This window comes from Protopterus annectens, chromosome 2.part0 (genome assembly GCF_019279795.1).
Source record: "Protopterus annectens isolate FY-2018-M chromosome 2.part0, PAN1.0, whole genome shotgun sequence".
NCBI lineage: Eukaryota > Metazoa > Chordata > Ceratodontiformes > Protopteridae > Protopterus > Protopterus annectens.
Genome location: NC_056728.1, coordinates 1621027972 through 1621055137, shown reverse-complemented (window position 1 = coordinate 1621055137; position 27166 = coordinate 1621027972). Strand labels below are relative to the sequence as shown.

Below are 27166 nucleotides of genomic sequence, written 5' to 3'. Positions count from 1 at the left end.
CCATTTCTGAACTTTGTTCAGATTTTTATTTCTAACAGTTGTGAGCTATGGTGAGAACTGAAGTTGTATTCCCCAGTTGTGGTGAGAAGTGAGAACTGAAGTTGTATTCCCCCATTATTATTTTTGATGTTTGTCCAGGTTTTTTGGGCTAAGGTGCGAAGTGAGAACTGAATTTGTATTCCCTCATTATTGCCTTTGTTTGTCCAGGTTTTTTGTGCTAAGAGGTTGAGAGCTATCTAATAGCCATTAAGTTTCAGTCTTCCTATTTTTTAAACTGCTGATTTAGCATAGTGGTATGTTGCACTGACTGTAGTGCATATGGTTCTGGGTTCAAGACATGCATGGTGGTAACACAGCATTTTATTCTAGCAACTTTCAAAATTATACAAGTAATGTTTAAAATGTGTCCCTGATTTTTGGGCTTTTGCCCCCCCCCCCCATAAATGTTGGCTTTTTCCAGATTTCTTGGCTGCAAAGTTCAGAGATACAGCTGAGTGTCGAGTACATTTTACAAGGAGCTGAGAGCAGCAGGGGAACTAAAGTTTAGTGCTGCTTATGGTGAGTCTGCTTATATTGTTAATAGCACAACAGGTAGTGTACTTGCTTTTGATGCAGAAGGCTGTGGGTTCTTCTCCCACAGCAGGTAGTTGCATTGCTGATACTGTACTGTGTTGTGAAGGGGGGTGGATGCTGTAGTCCTTTTTGGTGAAGATATCTAGTAGTACCTATGAACTTGTTATCAGTTTGCCATTCCCTATGGCAATATTACTAGCGTATCACTTTTTTTAATGCAATATAGGCAATTTATTCCTCAAGGGCAACAGGCGCTTTATTTGTAGATGAAACAATGCAAATTTCTCTCCTCCCTCACCACCTACAGGGCCTATTACCATTCCAGGGGATTGTGTAAGTCCAATTATTACTGATACGTTGGTTAACAAGGCTCTATCTAAAGCTAAAAACACTGCCTCCATGGGACCAGATGGTGTCCCAGGCTGTGTCATACGCGAGCTCCAAAAGGAATTAACCCCGCATCTTAATACCCTACTCTGTCTCAGCCTCTCCATAGGATATGTGCCCATAGAATGGCGCACGGCAACAGTGGTCCCGCTACACAAGGGTGGGGCCACAACTGACCCTGGGAACTACCATCCAATAAGCCTGACCAGTCTGATCTGTAAGGCTATGGAGCGAATCATTATGGAACTCATAAATGGAGAGATTGGGAACCTCCAGTCGCTGGACCCCACACAGTTCGGCTTTGTCAAGGGCAGATCATGCCTCCTGAACGTGGTGGATTTCTTTGAGACAGTTACTCAGGCTATAGATAAGGGAAAGGAGGTACACACGGCTTACCTTGACCTTGCTAAAGCATTTGTCACCATTCCCCATTCAGGTATTATTGATAAGCTCACCAGCCTGGGATAAACCCTTACATCACAAGATGGATCGCAAATTGGCTCTCAGACAGATCCCATAAAGTAAGAGTAGCGGGATCTATGTTTGAATCCAGACCAGTAATGAGTGGTGTGCCTCAGGGCTCTGTCCTGGGGCCCCTCCTGTTTGGCGTATACTTCTCAGAAGTACAGGCAAGCACGGAAGGGCTGTGGCTGACTAAGTTTGCGGACGACTGCAAACTGGGTGCTATAATAGAGTCTCCAGCCGACATGGAGATCCTCCAGAAGGGCCTAAATGAGACTGATGCATGGTGTCAAAGCCATGGTCTCAAGCTAAATGCAAAAAAATGTGTAGTAATCCCCTTTGGAAAAAACAGAGTACCCACAAACTACAACATAGGAGGTAATCCCCCGAAATCTGACGAAGAAATAAGGGATCTAGGGACCCAAGTAGATAATCAGCTTTCCTTTGATAACCATGTTGCCAAAGTGGTTAGAAAATCCTTCTATGTGACCCATCTGATCACGAAAGGGTTTGCATCAAGATCTAAGGATGTAATGGTGCCCCTCTACTCTTCCCTCATCAGACCCATTATTGAGTACCATGCACCATTTGGAATGTACCTGGCTAGACATCTCCAGCAGCTGGAGAGACCACAGAGGTACCTAACCAAGAGGATTACTGGCCTCAAACAGTTGCCCTATGCAGCACGATTGAAAAAGCTAAGACTGTTCTCTGTTGTATACCGCTTTCTCAGAGGTGATCTCTGTCTAACGTACAGAGCCATGTCCAACCCAGAATTGTTGACCATGCTCCATCTTAGCAAAACCAAATCTACTCGAGCTACACGCTCTAGGGATATAAACCTCAACACAACAATGAATAGAACATGCTGGAGGGATAGATTCCCTTCGCAGAGACTTCCCTTACTATGGAACAGGGTCCCGATCTACATAAAGACAGAGCCCCTCACTATCACTCTTCAAGAGGAACCTTGATGAGTGGATGGGTAACAGAAAGTTCACACCGGGGATCACACCAACAGCACTACTAGATAGGGGCCAAGGGTACTAGCTGTTAGTACAAGGGTCTAGGGAACTACTAAAGGGGCGGTGAATACAGCACAATGTGGCTGGGCTAATATAGCCCAGTACCAACCTATGAACCTATGAACCTATATAAAGTTGTTTGCTAGCAGCAACCTCTTAATTCTTTAATGTGGAATTGTGTAGATGGCTTTTACTAGTTCAGAGATTGTGCATATTTACTGATACTGGTGGACTGTAGAAGTTTGAGTAGACTTTTATAATGGAAATGTTCTGAATTGGGCTGTTTTGTCATTATTGGTGCATGCATTTTGTTTCATTGTTTACTGGAAAAATGTTCAAAACAATAAATTTAAAATGCTCTCTAACAACTATACTGTATTGTATAAGGAATATAATTTAATACAATCAGGAAGGTGTATCAAAGAGCATGTGCATGTTCCATGTGCAAGGGGCCTATGATATGAAAACAGCACAAAGTTAATCTTTATCTGCCACTAACCAAGTGTATTTTCTTTGAATATGGGTTTCAATGCTGTTTCGATGAATATGAGTTTCAAGGGCAGAGACGTTTTAATGCTAAGTCTAGTTTCATTGTGAGACTGCATTGCTTTGTTTAACTTTAGCAGATATTTATTGGTGTTCGTGCTGTAAAATGCAAAATAAAACTTTTCTTGCAAATCATTTAGGAATGAAGTCACTAAATAATGACAGACATTAAGTTTCAGACGTCATAACCTTCAGAAAAATGCATGCTAAAACAAGACCTGTTATTCTGTCAACTGTCTTAAGTTTATACAAGATCAATTTTTAGTACTGTTTGTATGTTCCCCCAATATATTTGGCCTTGTCCAGATTTCCTGCATTAAGAGGTTGAGAGGTACATGCAAATAAATCACTTTATAGAATTAGGAATATCCAAACCTCTCAACTGTCCCCAATTTTGGCTCAAAATGTTGCTCCCCCCTAATAATCCCTCCACAAAATAGCAATTTTGGAAAAAAAAACGTGGAGGCTTTACAATTATAAATAACTAATGATCAGAGTTATACATTACTTTTGTTTCAGAAATGCATGTAGATTCTCTAATTTTGTCAGCTGCTCAAGTTAACAGTGCTCATATTAAAATGGTGTCCCTTCTTTGACAGGTTCCCAGCTGTATTGTCTGGCAATTTTATATTTTTGCTTCACATTTTTGGTCCATTTTTCATAAAATTGCGGTTTTCTGGCAAATTAGTGGCAAATCATTAAAGACTGAAGTTAGAAAATAATGGCAGACATTTGAGTTTCAGATTTCATACCTTTCAAAAAATTCGTACTAATGCAAGACCTACTACTATTCTATTACCTTTCTAAATTTATAAGGGCAATATTTAAAAAAAAATGTCTATTTTTGGGCCTTTGCCTCAGTTTTACTTATGGGTTTGTTGCTCTAAGAGTTTGAGAGGTATGTGTGTGTGTGTGTGTGTGGGGGGGGGGGGTAGGTAGCATACCTCTCAACTGTCCAAATTTTGCAGAATGTCCAGATTTTTGCCCCATATTTTTGTCTGTTCCTCATAAATTTTGTAATTTTCTAGAAAATCATTGAAGGCTGAAGTTGCTAAATAATGACACATTTGAGTTTCAGACTTCATGTCCTTTAGAAAAATTCATACTAGCACAAATCCTGTTATAGGTTCATAGGTTCATAGGTAGATACTAGGCTATCTGCCCTAGGGCATTTATAAGCCTAGCCAGAGTGTATTTGGCTTCCGCCTCCCTATTAGATTAGCCTACTGTGCCTCTGTAAAGTAGGTCACAGAAGGTACCCTTTTAAGAACAGTTTACTGTGCCTCTGTCTAGCAGGGACACAGGAGAGATCCCAGGGTGAATTTGCAATTTCCCATCCACGCGTCCAAATTTCACTTGAAGAGGGTCAGCGAGGGGCTATGTCTAACATGAGTTGGGATTCTATTCCACAGTGAGGGGAGCCTCTGGGAAATGAATCTGTCCCTCCAGCATGTCCTATTCATTTTTGTGCTGAGGTTTAGGTCCCTGGAGCATGTAGCTCTAAGGGACTTGGATTTTTTGAGGTGGAGCATTTCCATTAATTCTGGGTTTGACATGGCTTTGTACGTCAGGCATAGATCGCCTCTGAGTAGGTGGTAAGCAACTGAGTAGAGCTGGAGTTTCTTTAGTCGAGCTGCATAGGACATCTGTTTGTAACCCATGATCCTCTTGCTGAGGTACTTTTGGGGTCTCTCCAGTTGCTGCAGGTGTCGGGTAAGGTACATCCCAAAAGGGGCATTGTATTCAATTATGGGCCTGATGAGTGACGAGTAGAGGGGCACAATGACCTCTCTTGATCCAGATGCGAACCCTTTCGTGATAAGGTGGGCTATATAGAAAGTCTTTCTAACCACTTTGGCAACGTGATTATCAAAGGAGAGATTACTATCTACGTTGGTCCCCAAATCTCTAATTACTTCTTCCGTACTTAATGGATTACCACCTATGTGGTAATTTGCGGGTACCTTGTTTTTCCCAAAGGGGATGACTATGTACTTTTTAGCATTTAGCTTGAGGCCGTGGCTCTGGCACCAAGCATCCGTCTCTGTGAGACCCTTTTGGAGGATGCTTGTGTCAGCTGGAGATTCGATTATGGCCCCCAGTTTGCAGTCATCTGTGAACTTTGTCAGCCATAATACCCCCGTGTTAGCCTGAACCTCAGAGAAATATATACCGAACAAGAGAGGTCCCAGAACTGAGCCCTGTGGGATGCCACTTGTAACTGGTTTGGATTCGGACATGGCACTTGCGATTCTGACCATGTGGGTTCTATCTCTGAGCCAGTTTGCAACTCATCTTGTGATATAGGGGTTGATATTTAAGCTGGTAAGCTTATTTATGATGCCCGAGTGGGGTATTGTGTTGAAGGCTTTTCCGAGGTCCAGGTAGGCTGTGTGGACAACCTTGCCCTCATCTATGGCTTTGGTAACTGTTTCAAAGAAATCAACTAGGTTTAAGAGGCAAGATCTGCCCTTAACAAAGCCGAATTGGGTAGGGTCCAGTGTCTGGAGGCTCCCAATGTCTTTGTTTATGAGTTCCATGATAATACGCTCCTAGCTTTACAGACCAGACTAGTCAGGCTTATGGGGCGATAGTTTCCGGGGTCCATTGTGGCACCACCTTTGTGGAGTGGGACCACTGTAGCTCATATCCTGTAGTAGGGCTAAGTTTGAACAGTGACTTAATGTGAGGGTTCAGTTCTTCTTGGAGCTCGTGTAAGACACAGCCTGGGACACCGTCCAGTCCCATAGATGCTGTGTTTTTTGCTTTGGAGAGGGCAGCTTTCACCTGTGCATCTGTGATGTCAGGGAGGTTACATTCAGTTGGGATAGGCATTTGCTCCTTTGGGGGGGAAGGGGGGAGAAGTTTGCGCTGAATCTGTCTGCCAGGATGTTGGCTATGTCTGTAGGTTCGGTATATTTTGTACCGTTATGCAACAATTCAGAGCATATCTGGGAGTTTCCACCCATGTCCCTGACATAACTAAAGAAGGCCTTGTGATTATCTTTAGTGTCTAGGGCAATTTTTCTTTCGAAACTGGCCTTTGATGATTTTATGAGGGATCGAAGTTTCTTGCTAATACTGATCAGAGATGCTGTCCCTTTTTGGGATTTTGCTCTGTCATGTAGTAGCTTCCTCCTTCTGTTGTATAGCTTATTTATGGCCGAGGTCCACCAGACCGGTCTCCTGTTTTTGGAGGAGTGAGTCTTGGTTTTATTTGGGATAGCACAATCCATGCATTCTTGCAGGTGCTCATAGAATGCATTTGTAAAGGATTCTGCGGATTGGGCTGTATTATCCTCTGGCCCAGGGGCTTTGAAGTATTCCACCTCAGACTTGAGAAGTGCAAATTTGGCTTTTGAGAAATTCTTTACAGTGATTTCCTTGACTGGGGGTGGGGACAGGATATGGATGTCCAGGGAAATTTGTTTATGGTCTGATCTTACCAATGAGGGGTTTACCTCTGGTGTGGAACACAGAGTCCCCATGTTGGTGATGACCAGGTCCAATATGTTGTTCCCTCTTGTGGGAGTGGTGACCAGTTGTTCCATTGCGTTAGAGTTTATAAATTCAAGCAACCGTTGGGCGAGGGTGTTTGGGCTTGAGTAGTTTTCCCAGTCAATGTCTGGGTAGTTGAAGTCACCCAATAACATAGTGTTTGGAGAGACCTTCATATTCTCCAGTGTTCTCAGGAATGCCAAGTGGGGTTCCTGTAATAGGGAGGGTGTTCTGTAGCAGGCTACAAACTGAAAGACAGTTTTGCCCGCTGTTAGTTGCACATGGATGGTTTCCGATGCTTTGTGCAGTGCCACTAACCTGGAGGTGTAGGTATCTTTGATGAATATAGATACTCCCCCTCCTTTTGTGCTTCGGACCGGGTTTTGGGGCCTAAACGTATGGTATGAGTTATAACCTGGTAGTGCTGGTGTGCTCTCAGGAGCCTTGAACCAGGTTTCTGTTACTGCACAGACATCAATTTTCTCCATACTGAGGAGAGCCTCGAGTGCGTGCATCTTGAGGTTTAGACTTCTGGCATTGAGTAGCATTACCTTTAGTTTTTTTATCCTTGGGTTGTCTATGGAGGTGGGTTTGTCCTTTGAGCCTTGCCTAAAAAAGGCACTATGGGGTGGCAAGAGCCTTGGCCAGTATACGAAAGCCTAAGGGTGACAGGTGCAAGCCGTCCCTAGTGAAGCAACATGGCTTGTCGAGCATATCATCCCAGGCTGACAGACACTGGATCCCCTTTGAATGACACCAATACTTTAGCCAGTTGTTGAAACTGATCATTTTGTCTTTATACTGTGGCATCATTCTTGGTGAGGGCAAGATGCTACTCAAGGTCAGGGTCATACCAGCCTGGGCTACATGGTCAGAGAGCTCCTCTATGTCTCTTTTCATGTAGTCCAGGGAGGTACGCCTCAGGTCATTCACACCAGCTTGGACAATGACAGAGTCATACTTGCACTTGCTTTGGAGTGACCTGAGTGCTTGCGTTATTCTAGCAACTTTCTCATACTAGCACAAATCCTGTTATTCTAGCAACTTTCTAAGTTCACGAGAGCACTATTTAATACCTGTCCCTGCTTATTTTAGGCTTTGCCCATATTTCTTGCACTAAGAGGTAGGTGAGGTGTGTGTGTGTGAATGAAACACCCTAGTTAGGGGTAGCAGGTGGTTAGTAATTTACTCAAGCTCAAAACCTGTACCTTAGTTACAGAAAACAAAAGCATGAATCCTCTACCCCAACTACCATGCTGCATTTTTCAAAGAACTGACTTTCAGGTTCATTTTCAATTCAAGGAACCGAGTTTGAGTGAATCTATATTATATTACTGAAGAGGCATTACAGCGAATGCCTCTTCATCGATACTAAAAGAGCAAACCGTGAATTACTAGAATGGCCGTAGCTTGGCTGGGGAGGGGGGAGCTGTTTGAGAGCTGTGAGTACAAATTTGAAAATCCTAGCTACACCCCTGCTTTCAGCATGTTACTTGGCACTTTTATAAAGCTGAATATAAATTATAATTAGAGCTGCAGTGCAAGGAGAATTGGTCTGAGTTGAGTGCTGCTTGTTTTTTACACTTGATTTTGACTGGCATTCCAGTAATATATTTAAAAAGTAATTTATTTTTTCATGCCTCATAACCTTTTTGTTTCCATCTAGATATTAAGCAAGCTGTCATGTAGCCAATGCATTACAATATGTTTTTTTCTTCTACACTTCATTTTGTCTTGACTGGACTCTCATAATGATGGTTTGACACACAGGGCAGCATATTTAATTAAAGTCCCAGTTTTTGTGGTTTTGAGCATAGCTCCACCCCTTTCTAGTTGACCACACCCTTCCCCTTGGCCCCACCCATTCAGCTGTCTCCTGCAGCCCCTCTTTGATTTGAAGTCACCAGCCGCCACTAGGAGACAGTATCAGCATTTCCATAAAACACTTTAAGGTGTGTTGAATTACATGAAAAGCAGATGCAAATGAAGCATTCAAAAAAAAGTTCAACTCAAAAGTGGGCAGGTTAACAGTTAACGTTTTCATGTTTGCAGAAGACAGAAGTAAAAACTTTAACATATGAGCCTGGCAGTTTAAGATTCTGAATGCTAAAGTGGCACATATGAGCCTGGCAGTTTAAGATTCTGAATGTTAAAGTGGCAGAAGAATAGATTTTCTTCCCTAATCTCTCAAAATCTTTGCAATCCTTGTCATACGGAGTGGAATTAAAATTAGTAATCTGTCTATCAGAACCAGTTTTGAATAGGGAAATCACTGTAGGCTCTGATCTGGGATTAGAAAACAAAATATTTGTGAGTCTGAAGTAACCTGTATACCTATCAAACTTCCTAGAGACAGGAAGTTGACTGTCAGATAAACTACAAACAGTCAGGAAAACACTATCTAAAACAGATTAGCAGGAAACAGCTACAGACTGAGAAATGTCTAACTGTAACAAATCATAATGAATTTGCTGGGAAATAGGAATTCCATTCTGATCTCACTGAAAAACTTCTTTCATTTAGCTAAAGTTTCAGTAAAAGGTCTTCTGAATGGGAATCTGAAGTAACCCTTTCCTCACAATCAGAATCTTCAGGTTGTGAAGAAAATTCTGAATCATAAGATTCTCCCTTCAACCCCTTCTCTTCTTAGTGAAAATCAGGGCAGAAAGAGAAGAAACTACTTGTCTTTTCTTTCCTGAAGAGGAATTCATTAAAGAAAAAGCAGAATGTAACTCTAACAAATCCCAGCAAATCTTCCCCATCCACTAAAACAGATATAAGAAACTCCTTGGAAAAGGAAAGTTCCAAAGCACTATACCAGGGCTCAGGCTCCCTTTCCTGGCTATGCAGTAGAATTAACTTACCTCTTTCCACAGCAAGGAATGCAGGTACAAGTCAGTCCTACATCTCATCGTGGTAGCTGCTGCACTGTAAATGATGCATACCAAAAGTGATTCATCAGCCAGGTCCTTTTGAAAATATGTCATGCGTGTAAGACAGTTAAACATCCTCAAGGATAGTGCAGCAGATATAAAATGCACTTCCTAAATCAGTCCATTTCATTTCCCTAAACTCCTTGTCTGGTGGATGAATAACTGATATGAGGAGAAAAGCCTCATACAGGGCTGCTGCAGATACCATGATATCTGTTCTGAGTGTCTGCTCAAATGGCAATTTCTCTTGGATCCTGGAAAACTGATACACCTTCAGTACAAATGCAAATATTTGTGCTTATCTCATGCAAATTTGGTAGTATCCTTTACAGTGTCCACTAATGCTAGGACCCCCGAGGAGATGAGGAAAACTATGGGATAAAAAGCCAGACCAGTTGTAATTTTCTCAAGAAACAAGGGATAGGGTCAGAAGGGCAACCCCCCCAGTCCCCTGCTGTGGATTCATTAATGATTCACTTCCTAGGCTTTTTAAGGGGATGCTCACAATGAGATGATTTGAAGATTCCTGTAACAGAGGTCAGTGAAAGGAGGATCTCAGAAGAGTCCTTAATAAGGAGGCAGACAATGGCTGGATCTGCCACTGTAGGGATTTATGAAAAAAAAAAAGAATCCCTGTAATGGGTTTAAACAGTCCACAATAAAGGGAATGAAGGTGAAGAAAAAGAAGTTATGTACTCACCATAATGTTCCATGTTTGTAGTCCATCTCACCCTTCATTCTTACATATGGGATTGGAGTCGATCCTCGGCTCCGATTCGGCCTATTTACAAGCTGGAAGTCTTCTAGTTAGCTTGTGGCTAGGTAGGTATCCCATAGTGCACCAGTACAATCCCCAGATCTTGTTTGCTGCTAACTAGGAGAAATAATAACAAACATACAGAAAGAAGCCAATACTAAAAGGTCTCCATAAAATAATGATAACAATATTTTCTGTCTCCAGGTATTTCCAGGATGGGGGTAGGAGGGTGGGTTCGTAAGAATGAAGGGCAAGACAGACTACAAACATGGAACACTATGATGAGAAGATAACTTCTTTATGTTCTGTAGTCCTATCTCGCCTTCATTCTTATATATGAGACAGCGTCCAAGCGCCTTATTCTTGGGTTGCTCAAGGAAAAATACTCCTGAGTGCCATGGAACCAAAGGATGCTCTACCCCTGGAGGTTGAATCCAATTTTTAATGAGTAATAAATGTGTGAGGGGTAGCCCAAGTTGCTGCTGCACAAATATTATCAAGTGGGACCCTGGCTTGAAAGGCTGCAGAGGTAGACTGAGATCTCGTAGAATGAGCCTTGATTTTAAAGGTTAAAGATCTACTCTCAGAGTTGTAAACATAAGCTATACAGCTAGAAATCCAATGAGCGTGTTACTTTGGAAACTGGTAAACTTGACCTGGATTCGAAGAAGGAAATAAATAATTGATCTGATTTCCTGATTTCCTTAGTCCGGTGCAAATAAAAACGTAATTGTCTATGGACAGCCAACTGATGAAACCTGTATTCAGCTGTGCTGGAATGATTTGGAAAGAACACCGGGAGTTCTATGGATTGATTCAAAGTGGCATGGGAACAGACCTTGGGGACAAAGGTAGGATTAGTACAAACAGATACTCTCTTTGTGAAAAATCAGATAAGGGGGTTTTACAGACAATGCTTGCAACTTTGTCAAACGTCTGGCCGATGTGATAGCCACCAAAAACAAAGTCTTCCAAGAAAGGAATTTCATAGGGGATGAATGAGAAGGATCAAAGGGCGGAGAAGTCAATTTGGAAAACACAAACTTTAAATCCCATGAAGCAACAGGATCTTGAAAAGGGGGTCTTAACAAAGTGGTACCTTTAAGGAAAGTTTTGCACAGCCTATGTGACATCAGATTAGAATCTTGAAAGCCTAAATGAAAATTTGAAATCACTGCCAACTGAACCCTGATAGTGGCAGCCACAGATCCCTGGTGGAAAAGCTCAGACAGGAATTCCAAAACCACTGGAATGGAGGCAGTATAAGGGTCAACATTCTTTTTCTCTGCCCAGATAGAGAATCTCCTCCATTTACTGGAATTATAGTCTCCTAGTGGAAGGTTTATGAGAGGACGTAAGGATATGAGTCACAGAGGGCGAGAAGTCTTGAAGCCTTACTAGGGATGGAACTGAAGCAGCCACGCTGTCAAATTGAGGGTGTGTAAGGAGGGATGAAGCGAGCCTGACATGTGAGTCAAGAGATCTGGAAAAGCATAAAGGAGAACCAGGGGCCAATCGTGAACAAGTGCGTCTCTTGGTGACTCACCCAGAGGGGGGATGAAGGAAAAGTAGCTGCTGCATTTGACATTGATCAGGCTGGCAAAGAGATCACAGCAAGGCTGTCCCCATCTGCGGAAAATCTGCTCCGCTATTTTTTGTTTCAGAGATCACTCATGAGGCATCAGGATTGCCAGGCTGAGCTTGTTGCTATCACATTGGCTGTCCCTGGAATGTGCATTGCCACCAGAAAATGCTGGGAAGATATCGCCCATTTCCAAACTCGAATCGCCTCTCGACAGAGCGGGTAAGATCTGGTTCCACCCTGTTTGTTGATATACCATACTACCGACATGTTGTCTGATTGTATTGCATTAGTCCCCAGAAGCAGAAGGCCATGAAGTGCTTGTAACGCCAGGAGCACCACCCTCATCTCTAGAACATTGATGAGCCTCGTGATCTTGCCATGTGCCTTGGACAGTCCTGCCTAGATAATGCCCCCCCCCAACCGTATCTGTGAGGCATCCGTGGTCACAGTGGCAATGGGTTGGCGAGGAAGAAATGAAGTGCCAGTGGTTAGCTGATTGGGTAGAGTCCACCAAATGAGGTCCTTCTTGCAAGAGTCCGTCAGCAGTATGCAATGAGATAATGGTAGGTGCTGAAAGGACCACTGGGATGACAGGAGCCACTGAAGAATCCTCATGTGCAGTCTGGCTAGTGACACTAGTAATATGGTGGAAGCCATGGTCCCTAGAAGCTGCAGAATAGTCTTGGCTTAGACCTTTCGTAAGGGGAGAAGATGGTGAATTTGAAGAACCAGATTCTGTGCCCTTTCTACAGGAAGATGAGCCAACATATTTACTGTGTCTATCTCTGCGCCTATAAAAATCACAGATTTAGAGGGCAATAAGGCAGATTTTTCCCAATTTATAGAAATTCCCAACTGGGCACAAAGCTGAATGGTAGTGTCCCTGGTCTGAAGAAGTAGATGACTGGTGGGGGTGGTCAAGAGCCAGTCATCCAGATACGGAAACACCTGGAATCCTCAACATCTCAGGTGAACTATCACTACTGCCATACACTTGGTGAACATCCTGGGGGCTGTGGTGAGACCAAAGGGCAGAGCATGAAACTGGTAATGACTGGCTCCCAGCCAGAAGCGCAGATGACTACTCGACAGCCTGTTCATTTTTATGTGGTAGCAGGTGTCTTGGAGATCGATTGAGCACATCCAATTGTCTTTCCCTAATAACGGGAGTATAGACTGCAATGTCACCATCTGAAACTTGCCCTTCTTTACTGATTCGTTCAATCTGCTGAGGTCCAAGATGGGCCTCCAGTCCCCTGTACGTTTTGGCACTAAAAAGAATCTGGAGTAAGTTCCAGATCCTATTTGGTCTGCTGGGACAGTTTGTATGACTCTTTTTGACAGCAACTTGTTGACCTCCACAGCTGCCTGATCCCTGTGATTGGGTGGAACATCCAGGATCCTCTTGGGAACAAAAGGTGGAAGAGAAAAGGGTATGACATAACCTCTGGTAATAATTCTTTGTACCCATTTGTCTTGAGTGATACTTAGCCAGGCTTCTGGATACAAAGAAATGCGACCCCCAAGCGGCCCCAGAGAAGCACAGTCGGGCCCCACATCAGGAGCTCTGGTAAGGCCAGCCCCGAAAGGAATCATAACCTCCCTGGTTTTGCGGTCCGCCCCTGCCTCTATGGCAATGGCTACCATTTCCTCCTCCTCCTCTGCCTCTGAAGGAGGAGTCACCCTGTGCATCCTGAAAAAAACTCTGGGACTTCTTGAACCACATTTTACCGCCCCTCTGACCCTTAGAGTATGGTGTAGAGGGTACAGTAAAACGTACTCCCATGGCAGAGAGTGTTTTTCCTTCTTGCTCAAACTGGGTGAGAGTGTCCTTTACCTTGGGTCCAAACAATGAGGAACCGTCAAAGGGGGTGTTGATAAAAGTAGACTTGAACGGTTCTGCAAAATTACACAAATGCATCCAGGAATGAAGCCTTAGGGAAATTCCTGAACCCGCTGGTCTACTCACTCCATCGGCTGCATACAAGATAAACCTCATGGACGAGTTGATGGTAGAGTTCAAGGTGGACAACTGGGCAGACACCTTGTCAGGGACTCCCTCAGTACATGTACCTTGTAGAGAATCTCCTAACTCCTTAAGCAGATCTCTCTGAAGCCTTGTGAAGTGTGTAAGGTAGTTCAGCGATCTATGTGTAAATGCTGCTGAAGAGAAGATATGCTTCCCGTATCTGTCCATCATTCGAGACTCCTTATTCAGCGGATGAACAGAAGAAGAAGTTTCTGCTAGCTCCTTCTTAGTAGCCACCGCCACCACCATGGCATCCATGGGAACACCTTTAGAAAGACTCGCACACACTCAAAACATGAATAAAGTGTAAATTTTAGAATTTACTAAATAAGGTGAACAGAACCTCGTTCTTTTTGCAACACTAATAAAATTACCAAGCGGAAATTCGCAAAAAACTAAGACTTATGACTACTTAACAACACACATAGTCTAACTGAGTGCAAAAGGCACCTACAATTACTAATATCTAATTACTAAACAAGAGAAACTGGCACACAGGATACTAAGTACTATAAAGCCAAAAGGCCAACTATACTAAAAGAAATTGCACACAAATGGCGCACTAATAAACGTTAACTATTCTAACTTGCAAACTACACTAACTATGACTATACAATGTTATATAACACTATTAAAAGTAAGACAGGAGAATAATCCAAAAATTTTGAATAAACTGAATAAATTTGAAAAACTTAGCCAGAGCCAAGGAGAAGCACAACCAAACTCGTTGACGTGGCAAATGAGATCTGGGGATTGTACTGGTGCACTATGGGATACCTACCTAGCCACGAGCCAACTAGAAGATTTCCAGCTTGTAAATACGCCGAGTCGGAGCCGAGGATCGGCTCCGATCCCATATGTAAGAAAGAAGGCGAGATAAGGACTACAGAACATCAGATGTTTGACACTGGGAGTGGTGTCAAAAACTAGAGTCACTGTGCAGTGAACTGAAATTGCTGACACACCTAAAAAAACTGCAAAGGTAAAAAAGGTACGATACTGAAAACAATATCAGGCACTACTGGCAACTGTAGGACAAGCACCAGATTAACTAAAACTGAGGTTGATACAGGATGTGTGGGTGGTGGGAGCACTGATAAAACAAAGAAGGAAACTACAGAAGAAAGTACTTGGCACCCAAGTCAAATGGCATGGGGAAGGCAGCTTTTGTTCTCTGTGCTCTGATAGCTGCCTTAGCCAACTTATCATAATCTAAGTAACACAAAGTGAAATTTCAAGGAGATTTGAAACAGCTTGTCTTGGAGTCAACATGATGAGACTGTGCAGTAGGAATTTGTGAACTGGTAGATTCCACAATTGTTATCTCAGGAATTTGAAAATAATCCACTGTACCTGAGAAAGTATATTTAACAGCAATCTTTGGATGAGAAGGGCCCTGACAGTTGAAGGGCCCCAAAAGTTCTTAATAGGCAAGCAGTCAAGGAGATCATTGAGGAGCCTAATTCAATTTCCAAATGGCATTATAATGCTGTCTGGTTTTGTGGCTTGCTCAAAGTCACACAGCAGGCAAATTCAGTCTGAGTGCATCAAAACATGAGCATAAAAAGGGAGGAGTGAAAGAGGCAGCCGTCCCTGGTGCTAGCTTGTTGGGGGTGCAAAATTACCAAAAAATACTTTTAATTCTAATTTTTACCTTAAGCTGATTCAATTACTTTTCTTAGTTTCCTGTGATCCTGGCTGCTTCATTCTCCCTTTCAGCTTCCTATTGTCTGTGTTCACTCATCATTACATTTTACAACCGGGATGAACCTCAGGCACAGAAATAGTTTAGGAATTTGTACCCAACACTGAGAAACAATATAATTAATAATAATTTTAACATGCGTTTTCTGGTTAATAAAATGTTTGTAGATTATTTGTAATTACTACTATGGTTTACTAGGATACTGCGGTGGTGGTGCTGCGGTAGCGTTGTCGCCTCACAGTTAGACGTTGCCTGTTCGATTCTCAGTTAGAGCGTCTTCTGTGTGGAGACATGCGTGAATGGGCGTTCCTTTGTTGAAGGTTGTGCATTAGGCCCGGCAAGCCAGCACGTAAAAATCTACTGCCAATCGTTAGCGGACCGGAGTTCCGCTGTGGCGACCCCTAACCGGGAAAAGCCGAAAGACACAACAACAACAACTACTATGGTTTACTAATGCTTAGTGATTTTTTACAAGGGACAGAGAAAATGTTTCATGGTTATACAACTATACTATCTTTTTTTATCACAATTTGATTAATAAGGCCTGCACTTGACCAAAACAGTTGTGACCTTATATAAGAAAATCTGTAATGCAAAATTAAGAAGGTTTAAAATGAAATAGTTAAGCAAATTTTCTGTCAAATGGAAAGGTGTTACCTTTCGTGTTGTGAAAAGTTGCATTTTTTTCTCTTTAACGTGTGGTCTTCAATTTTTTTTTCCAGCTGTTCAAGTTTGGGGGGATGCCAAATTACAGTCTCGCCCTGTACTCAAAATGGCCTAACTGCACCTTCACAGGCTACAGGAAACCGCTCATTATGAGCTTGTTAACATCTAAGAACCTTAATCCTCTGCAATCTTATTAATAAATTCCACCACAGTTACAGTAGTTTGAGAAGGAACAATTTTTTTAAAATGATGGTTATGGGTTTAAGCTTCTTTAAAAGAAGAGTAGATGCTATAGGACCCTGCACAGTTCCAGAGTTCAAAGGCTAAGATTAAGTATCAGGTGAAAAGTCCAAAGCCTTGCAATTTTTTTTTCCAGCTAAACAGTGGACAGTGCTTTAGACATTAAACTTGTGAGTAGGCTTTGAACAAGATCAATATTATGTAGCTTGGTTAAATTCTGAGCAAAGACAGCAGCAGCAAACACTGTGTGGTAAATAGTAAGTGTGCCAGTCAGCATCATAATAGTCCAACCACAGACACACTTGTTATTCTCATTACTAAAGGTAATAAAAAAAAAGCAAAAAAAACAAAGGAAAATTATTGTATTAAGCACAAATCCTTTCAAGCTGCACCAAAATCACTGATAAAAGTAGTGATGCAGAGCCATTTTTCTCAGATGTTTTATGCACATCAAAGAGCACATGAAGAACAAGAAATAAGGAATCAACAATGAAAACGGGGAGGGTTCAAAGCAGCCTGGGAAAGTTTTGTCGACCTAGTGGCAGTAATGACTGCTGCATCAGGCTAGTGAAGATGAACCTGTTTTTATTATATCAGAAGCATTTCAAATACTCAACAATGTGATACCAACATTTCAATCACTCTTCAGAGAGCTCTTTCAGTAAAAGTACTTGTAATAACAGAGAAGACAAAAAGTTCTGCAGCCAATAAAGAAGCAAAGTATAACTGTTGTCTGTCCCATGAATCTCTGCAGGGAGTTATTCTAATATTTTCCAAACATCTTTGAAGTCATTCTATAAAGTGACCAGCAGAGTTGCAAAAACTCTGAGAAAAGACACTTACAGATAAAAAAACTCCAGCAATGCCCTCTACTTTTTGTCTTCTTGTGTAACGGAAAACCCAACAATTTGACATCTACTTGAACTTGTCTATAACTGAAACTCAGATTCTCTTGGTGAGGAGGTATCTAGCGTTAGATTCTGTTCAAACCTGACTGTATGTCTTTAAAAGCTGTAGATATAATCAGACTTTATTTCATGAAGGGGGTAACATTCTAGCCTGTGACTCAAGCTGGTGGATGATGAGTAGACTAATCTCAGCTGTCATTGTACAATGAATACAGATACTACTGGTTCTATATTTAAGTTTTTCCTCCCTGTTGCAGACCCTTCAGGCCTTACTGCCACAATAGCTGCTGGAGTGGTATTTTTTCCCCATAAATTTTTTCTCTCCTACTGTATATTAAGGATAGATAACTATTAGATAAGGGATCTTCTCCACTAGAGCCACAGTTAGCAACTCTGGCTCCCCCTTAATTTTTAGTTGAGGACAAAAAAAAAAAGTTCACGCTTGTATTATAGCAAACTGAAGAGCCCAGTACTTATATAGCCAATATCCACATTTAATTCTCACTGCCAGTACTGTATATATCACATACGGAGTGCTGAAGTACATCAAACCTACCCACAAATGTAATACTGGTTTTCAGAAATAAAATGGCAATACTAGTGATCATGCCCCCGAAACACTGTGACCAGGGCAGTAGCCTCCTTCACCCGAGTTCCTATTAGATTGTCGAAGACGCATAATTTCGAATGCATCTTCGCAGAAATTAAAATAACGAAAACTGAAAACAGCGAAGGGGCATATGATCAATTTCTTTCCCTGGGAAAGAGATCGCTTGCCTGCCTCCAGTAGTTTGCTGTTTTGTAAAGTGTAGTGTGATCTCGGAGTTGGTATATTTAGTTAGGTGGGTGTGGGGGGCACAGCCCCCCACATTGGAGGGTGTGGGGCGTGAAGCCCCCCACTTTGTTTTGTGTGTAGGGATATATGTATTTTTTTGGACAAGTGATTTCTTTCCCAGGGAAAGAAATCGCTCATGTGCAGTTTAGTTGTTTTCAGTTTTTGTTTCTATGGGTTTGATGAAGACGCATTCAAAGTAATACGTCTTTGACGTTATGATATAGACCCCCTTCACCCTACCTTTGATACAGCTCTGCTCTGAACTACAAAGCTACTAGTTAAAAATGTAAAAAATAAATAAATATGGAGATTTACTACAAACTGGGGCAAACAATACAAGTTATATAACTAATGCTGGTTTTCATGTACAGTACTACTGAAATTTAGCCAAATCTTTCAATTTATACTCACCGTGATGAAACGTTACCAGCACAAGAAACAGGACAATGCATCCAACAGCCATGAATACTTCTATCTGATTGAAATTATGCTAGCTACGATTAAAATGGTACACTTTTTTGAGACAAAAAAACATCTCTAAGCAAAGAAAGCATTAACACAACTCAAGCCAGCTCTTTTCTCAAATAACATCCAGTTATTCTTATACTCATATGCTATTCATTTGTGCTAAAGCAAAATCTGATAGTTAAAGAAACTGCGTCTGTGCCAAATGACATACCTGACAACTTGGTCACCTCCAGTTCCACTTCGCAACACATCATTGTGATCCTGTGACTTTGCTAATTTTTCAGCTGCTGCAATGGGACAGCCAGAAAGACTACAGAAACAAAAACAAAAGTCTTGAGTATCTGGTGTATATATATATATATATATATATATATATATATATATATATATATATATATATACACATATATATATACACACACACACACACACATATATATATATATATATATATATATATATATATATATATGTAATATGACTTTCAAGTTACATTTCTTATAGGTCACAGTAAGACCACAACAATAAAAAGCTCATGCTTTCATTTCCAAAAATGACTACTTTCTACTTAAGCGGATGCTACAGTGGTTAGCATTGCGTTATCACACCTCTGGTTTCCCTGGTTCACTCAAGGCCTGTATTGCCTTCTTTGTGGAGTCTGCATGCCCTTCCCATGCCTGTATGTGTTTTCCTTGTCCGCGTCAGTGTCAATCTATATCTCAATGGCATATTACTAGGTGAGCTGTTGTGCTTCTGAATAGCACAGTGTGTGTGTGTGTATGTGTGTGTGTGTGTGTGTGTGTGTGTGTGTGTGTGTGTGTGTGTGTGTGTGTGTGTGTGTGTGTGTGTGTGTGTGTGTGTGTGTGTGTGTGTGTGTGTGTGTGTGTGTGTGTGTGTGTGTGTGAGCTTGTATTTATATGCAGCTGTCAAAACTGACTGGCATCCCATCTAGAAGTAGTTTTGTATCTCTCACCCATGATGTGCGGGGCTCTCCTGCAACCATGAACAGGATAAAGCGAGTAGAAAAGTGAATAAATGCTATATGAAGACAGACCTGGAAAGTCTGACATGCATGCAAAAGAAGACAAAATGACAATGTTTTATGATCAGTCAACTGGTAGGAAGCATTTGAAAATAAGGACAAGGGTAGCAGCTGGAATAAAAACTAATTTAAGAGACAATTAATTCACAGAAGGGATGATTAGCTCTGCAGTACACTACCAGATACTATTGTACAGCTTAGATTAAAAGATGGGCTCAGTGATGCCTGGGAAAGTTAGAAAACGGAATAAACTAAAAGAAAGAGGTAGGGGCAGTAGAGAGCAGTAAAACATGGCTGAAGCTGGGAATGGATTTTGGGAGCAACTCAAGTCCTGCATCTCTTGGTCTTGGACGTATCTATGGACAGTGTGGTTCTTTGTAATGCTCTTTCTGGTATACATATTATGAGTGCCTTTAAAAATAAATGACAATCTCACTTCAGCGGTCCTGTGGTGTGCTGTAGCTGACATAGGTTAGCACTACCTACTGCAAAGCCCTCAGACTTACTCTGCTGGGATAAACCTTGAGTCAAGTCCTCCCATTGGTGCCTCCTGCCATAATTATACAGAAGAATGCTAAAATATGCTCTGCTAAGTGCACTAGTTAAGTATACCTGTGTTGCTGCTCCCATGTAGGCTATTCTTTTGCACACCCCTGGGCTGCACCCTGTTTCGTCTTCTACCCTGCTTTTACCAGTACTCCTTCCTCCTTGCAATTACCTGTTCTTGCCTATTACATCTATTAGCTTGCCTATAAACCCCTGCCTGCTCCCTCACTCATCTCTCCTACTCTGAATTGTCCCTCCAGCACTTCTACTTTTCCTTGTTGCCATTTCTTAGTTCTGCTCTAAACTAATGTTCTTCTCCCTTTCCTTCAGATCTTTCTCAGACCATCTTACTTGCTTGCCCCAATCCCACCACCTCTCTTGTCCTCTCGACTGACATAGTTACCTGCTTACTGATTGTTTCTTCTAGGTGTTTACACCGCTCCTTTCTCCCTCACTGCGTTCGGGCTCACTTCGCTCCCCTAACCTACCCCCATTCCCACCCACTCCATAGTCAATTATATTTATACTATCCAATCTCTCCCCTTCCTGTCAGGATTCACTTCTTGCCTTCAGTTCCCTCACATCCTCTCTCCACTCACATCTATAATCACATCAATTTCTATCCATACTTCACCTCTCCCTCCAAACCTCCAATAATCTCATACCCTACCATGTATCCTCATTTCTTTATCACTCCACTTCTCATACTTCTTTCTACACTAACCTCATATCATTCCTTCCTACCCAACCCTCATTTTCACTCCCCTACTTTAGGCCTCTCTAAATATACTCCTTCTACCCACTCCTTTACCATATCACCTTCACTTTTCAACGTTTCATTAAACTGTCTGCGAAAAATTAATCTAAACCCTTCACCCACATGCAAATCTAAATTCAAACTCTATATCTATCATTTAATTTTCTCACCACACATACATTTTACAATGAACATTCTCCTATCTGGAGACATTCATCCCAGCCCAGGTCCAACCACCTCTCTCTCTCCCACATACCTCACAACACTCCCTCTTCCACTCTCACTTCACAAACTTCCAGCTGTTCCCTTCCCTCAAGTCCTTGCCCTTCCTCACACAAAAACCTAAGTATCTATTCACTAAATATACAAAGTCTCACTAACAAAATCACTGAACTGCACACATGGATTGCCCATACTTCCCCTCACATTCTTTCAATATCTGAAACATGGCTCAAACCACACATTACAAACAATGAAATTCTCCGTCCTGGTTATAATATTTATCACTCCGATAGATTCCACAAAAAAGGGGGTGGGGTTTCCATCCTCTACTTGAACAGCCTCAATCTCTCACCTACTGACATCCCCATCCCAAACTTCCACCCAGCTAAATTACTCATTCTCAATTGTCACCTTAACCAACATAAGAAATTTGTTATCGCTTCCATTTATATCCCCCCCCCGTAACAATATCCCTATCCTTGAAAATAGTCTATCCTGGTTTTCCCTTAACATACAATATGAAAGCCTAATTCTTGGAGATGCCACCATAGACTGGTCCAAACTTATAACTGACTCCCCTCAACTTAGTATAAATCTCCATGGATTTCAGCAACTAATAACATCCACCACCCACTACAGCAAAACCTCTTCCTCCAGCTCCACTATAGACGGGATACTCACTAACTTCCCCAACCTCTACCATAGCCCAGCTACCTCTCCAGACTCCCTTAATGATCACCTCCCCACTTCCATTCTAAGGCACTCAAGCCAAACATTCAAACCACACTTCTGTAGACAATGTCACAAACTTACTAACTTCAATTCCACTCAATTTAACTCTATTCTATCTAACATCAACTGGTCCTTCCTTAGGCATCTTCCTCTAGACAATGCAGTCAGTAAATTCAATAACATTTTTAGACACCCTCAACTTTCTAGCCCCCTCAAGAAAAATTAGAATCAAATCTAATTATGCTCCCTGGCTTACCAAAAACACTAGAAACCTTATGTACAAAAGAGACAATGCCTGGAAAGCCTGGCTTAAGAGAAAAGAACCACCCCTACTACAAAACTACAAATAGCTATGCAATCTTGTCAAAAATCAAACCAATAAAGACAAAATAAATTACTACAACTCAGCCCAATTTAAGGACAAGTCCAACCCACGTAAGTTCTGGTCAAGTCTAAACAAGATTCTTTCTCCTGGCCAGCCCTCCAACCCCTCCCCTACCCTAACACATCTCCTCTTGAGACTGCTACCCTCTTCAATAGACACTTCATTGAAACTATCCAAAAACTCACTCCCTCCAATTCTAAGTTTACTGCCATCCCCTCTCCCTCCCACTAACTTAATAACAACCTCTTCTCCTTTCAAGCTGTTTCCACTTCCTATATCAAAACTCTTTTTCTGAAACTAAAACCCCGCTCTCCCTCTACTGACAACCTCCCCCTCTAACTTTCTCAAACTAGCACTTGAGTCTATAGCATATCCTATGTCTATTCTCATCAACAGGTCAATCCAAGAAGCCACTGCACCTCTCATTTGGAAATCCTTTTCACAATTCCCTTCCATAAAGGTGGAAACTCATCAGATCCATCTAACTTCTGACCCATTGCCATTCTGTCCCCTCTCTCTAAAATACTTGAGAAATGCATTAATTCACAACTTCTCAACTATCTCCTCCAGCATAACCTATTTACTCCCACTCAGCATGGTTTTCGTCCTAACCATAGCACAACTACTGCTCTCCTACCATTTACCCATACTATTGCTGAAGCCTGTGACAGCAACAAACTCATATCCTGTCTCTTCCTTGATCTATCCAAAGCTTTTGATACAATATCTCACACATTGCTGCTAACTAAACTGGCTAATCTCAACCTTTCATCTGCCTCTCTATCCTGGTTCTCCAGCTATCTCTCTCACAGGCAGCAATCAGTAAAATGGCTGTCTTCCTGCTCTCCTTATATTCCAGTCCCATTTGGTGTCCCACAATCTTTTAATTGCACAGTAATTTTTAATTAATATTCTTGTTTGAGATTCACGTTTATTGCATTATTTTTTTTGTAACCTGGAGCTTTTCTAGTCGGGTCTCAATTGAAAATGGGCTATTAGCCCATTTGGACTAACCCAGTTAACAAATGTCAATAAATAAAATAAATAAATAAAATTGGACAGATCATGTGCCTACTTCCTGCAACATACACTTATTTCACTATAAATCCTCTCTACTGCTTCAGTTGGTCAGGAAAAATCCTATGGCAAAGGTGACTGTGTTACTTTAGTCAATTATACATATCCCCTACCTACCTCTACCCTTTTTCAGTTTTTTTTTTCAATAGAGGGAGATGATCTCTAGACATCAACAACTTTTTGTTGTTTTTTGCTAAGTGAAATTGGCTCTAGGTGACAACAATTTGTAGCACCATTTACCTAGCATGATCCTAATTATAAACCACATCCACACTCGACTTGAAGTTGCTTGTTGCAATGTGTTGCGATGTTGCTGAACTCACTTGGACTAGACCCAGTCTGAGAATGAAAATTAGTGACTGGGAGGACCAGACCTACCTTGCATTTGGGTCTTTGACAAGAATAAGGTGCATATCAACCCAGAAAAGCAGGCAAGGCAAATTGGCTCCAGATGCCATCAACTTGTAGCAACTTTCACCTAGTACAATCCTCTTCAGTAACTACCTCCACAGGCTACTGAAGTTGCTTAGCCTAATGCAGCTTGTTGTAATGCTGCTGTACACACTTGGGCAACAACTACAGCCCACTGAAAAAGTCTACGATTATCTAACAGTGTATTGTAAGAATTTTATACCTAGGGAATAACAAAAGATCTGTACATAGAAGGTCTGCACTTTCTGTCACCTAAAATAGTTTGCTTTTAAAACAAGTGCAGAAATAAATATGGAGGGAAGTAGAAAGAAGAAAAACATTGACAAGAAAGTCTGGGTTAGAAAAAGGGACTGAACTGAGAACAGTTTCTGATCCCATAAATCACAACTTCATACTTACCTTAAAAAGAAATGATAAAGTTAACTTGGTATTTACTTAAGAATAGCTGGTATACTTGAGAGGGTTTTGAGAAGAAAAAAGCCAAGACTTAAATGAGCTCTCCACAAAAGTGTACCAAAACAGCACTTCATTGTTACAGGATTTATAAAACTCTCTCAGTGTATTTGTACAGGTGTACACTCTACAAAGAGTAGGCCACTCAAGTATATGACAAGACAGAGGGAAAATTAGTGATTGAGAAAATCAGACCTATCAGCCCAGAAAACAAGGTAAAGGCAAACAGTCAGAAAAAATCAGAAATCATAAAAACAAGACAAAAACTAACAAAATAAAACAAAACAAAAAAGCTATGTTTTACTGTTTCTGTCACTTCAGTGTATGTCCTGAATATTTGTTCATGTTTTTTCTTCAACTTACTTTGCAAAACAATGGCTGGGATTCAGAAAAAGGCTCACCACTCACAGTAATTGCCTAATGCACGTCAGTCAATTGCCATGACATTGAGGAAATATGATTTAAAGGTACTGTAGCTCTATGGTTTCAGTGAGCTTCATTATTGGCTCAGCATCATGTCTCTGAATCACACACTGTCAAACCAGACTGCCCTAGTATTCTCCCTAAAGACCTAAAAGACCCAAGCATGACCTTCATAAAGGTACCCCCCACACAAGTGGTAGCACACACCCACCCACCAACAAGCAAGACAGCCCCACAGTCGATCACAGTCACAGAAACACTCATCCATTCGGAAACATACATGTTTGAACACAAACACATACACACACTCACACACATTCAAGCTATCAATTCCCTATCGTACCCCATCTAGTAAAAACACCTAGGCAGATACACACACATATGTGTGCATGCACACACACACACACACACACACACACACACACACACACACACACACACACACACCCTGTAACAACACATTTTCCCCAAATTTACCTGCACCATGACTACTACGTACGTAGGAGTGAATGGGTTATCTCTGTGTTGCTACTGCAGTAATTTTTTCCTCCAACATCATCTGTAGGACAGTCTAAGTAAATTGAGTAAATAATTTGCCCTGTGATGACATGGGATAAAGTTGACTGTGAACCAAATAAACCGGGATCAACTACTGACCCTGGAACTGGAAGAGCCAGCCAAAGAAAGTGGGAGTGGGTGGCTGACAGTGGCATATGCATATTACGGGCGGGAGACTGCTCAGGCTGCTGCTGTGTTCATACCCACTAGTAGATGAATGTCACAGCGTGCAGCAAATGTGCTGGGAATGCATACATGGCTCTGCCAAGTACTGGGTGTGATGAAAACAAACACCTGCTTTGGAGCACATATAAGTCACAAAGGCAAATTATGGGGTTAGGTCAGAATCAGAAAACATCCTTTTAAATGCATGGGTGACAGCTAGGTCATAATAGGCTCTCACCGATGAAAATGGAGGAACAAATGAGTCTGTAGCAGCAGGGGTTAGAATATTAGCAGGTGCAAGAACAGAAAAAATATGCAAATATGAAGTAAAGAATACATATGCATAAGGTATGGAAGAAGTTTATCTTGTTAGGGAGATGTTTTTGTGTTCTTCTCCATTTTGTTAACTTTAACAAACTTTTCAAAATCTATGCTCAAAAGTTTCTGTTGGCCTTTAAATGTTTTTCTGCCTGTTCAGAGTTGAGTGTAAACACGAAGAAGTAGAAAAATAAATGAGTGCCCATTGTGAAAAAGAGCGGCTGACACATTCCATGTATGCCTGCAGTCTTCACCTCTAATAAATTAGATTCAAAACATTTAAAGGTTTAGATTAAAAAAAAACAGAAATTTCTTGATATACCAGTTTGCAAATAATTACTAACAGAAAAGGTCTTTAAAGAAATGACAAAAAATATGGGTGATTTGTTTTACCTTCTGTGAGTGCTACGGTTGCTGTTGACATGGCCTCTCCCTGTGCAGCCAGGAGTTGGACATTTTAGGACATTTTCATGCAGAGCAAGAACTGTGTGCACAGAAAGCAAAACATAGGAGATTAGATGTTGATTACATACCAGACAAGCGAGATGTAAACATAAAGATCTATCTGATCTGCGTCCATTAACAGGCACCTGGCTTCAAGCTAACAAAAACAAGCATTAGAGCAAATATACTCCTGCAAACCTCCCTAAAGGAACATCAGACCAGGCAGCTTGTGGGAAAGGGGTTCTTTGTTTCTTGACAGTATAACATAGTTTAATAATCTATTAATGATGCTGTATCCCTGGCTGCAGCTATCACCAGCTGTCTTATTGTGCAGGCATCAGAAGAATGCCCAGTAACGTTATATGGCACCTGTTAACACTGTTTCCCATTGAAGCAGCCCTTGTTTCAACCAGATGAATCAGAACAATCAACTGCTGAAGCCCATCACCCTGCAAGTGCTACTGCCTGGCAGTTATCTGTCCAAAGGGACTGCTTAACGTACATTCAGTGCCCTCAATCACTCTTAAAGGAAATCTGTTCCTCCAGAGATACCATTCAGCAACAGTATTTAATAGCAAATGAAATGATATTGGTATTATGGACAGAAAGCCAGTTCAATATCTTGGATGTACATTAAAAATGCTAGACTTTGTTAAAAAAAAACAGAATAGAGAATTCTTGTGGAAGAAGGAGTGGAATTGTGTCAGAATTAAGAAAATCACAGGAATATATAAAAAAAAAAACATTACAGGTGCCAAACATATTTTCGTTAAATTTAGTTCGGTTAAGTTAAGATTTGCTCAGTCTCACAGTTTACAGTAGTATGGTCTAGAGGTGAAATCCAGGTCTCTGGAATATTAAAGATCATGTTTAAAGGCGCAAAACGTCATTTTCTTTTCAAACAAAAAAGTGTTTGCATGCATCTTTATGCTTGCAAACACTTTATCTGCATGAAAAGAAAAGAACGTTTTGAAGTCTTTAATAAAATATTAAGT

General features: G+C 41.3%; 1 protein-coding gene across 1 annotated transcript in view; it reads right to left on the bottom strand.

The window, feature by feature from the left end:
* The window catches only part of ST18 (ST18 C2H2C-type zinc finger transcription factor), an 825897-nt gene that overhangs the window by 602127 nt on the left and 196604 nt on the right, over positions 1–27166 (bottom strand). Inside the window, exons 5-6 of the mRNA XM_044060418.1 lie at positions 26121–26211; positions 18829–18927 (exon numbers count right to left, since the gene is read on the bottom strand). Of these exons, the coding sequence (XP_043916353.1) occupies positions 18829–18927; positions 26121–26211 (190 nt within the window). The remainder of the gene's footprint in view (positions 1–18828; positions 18928–26120; positions 26212–27166) is intronic.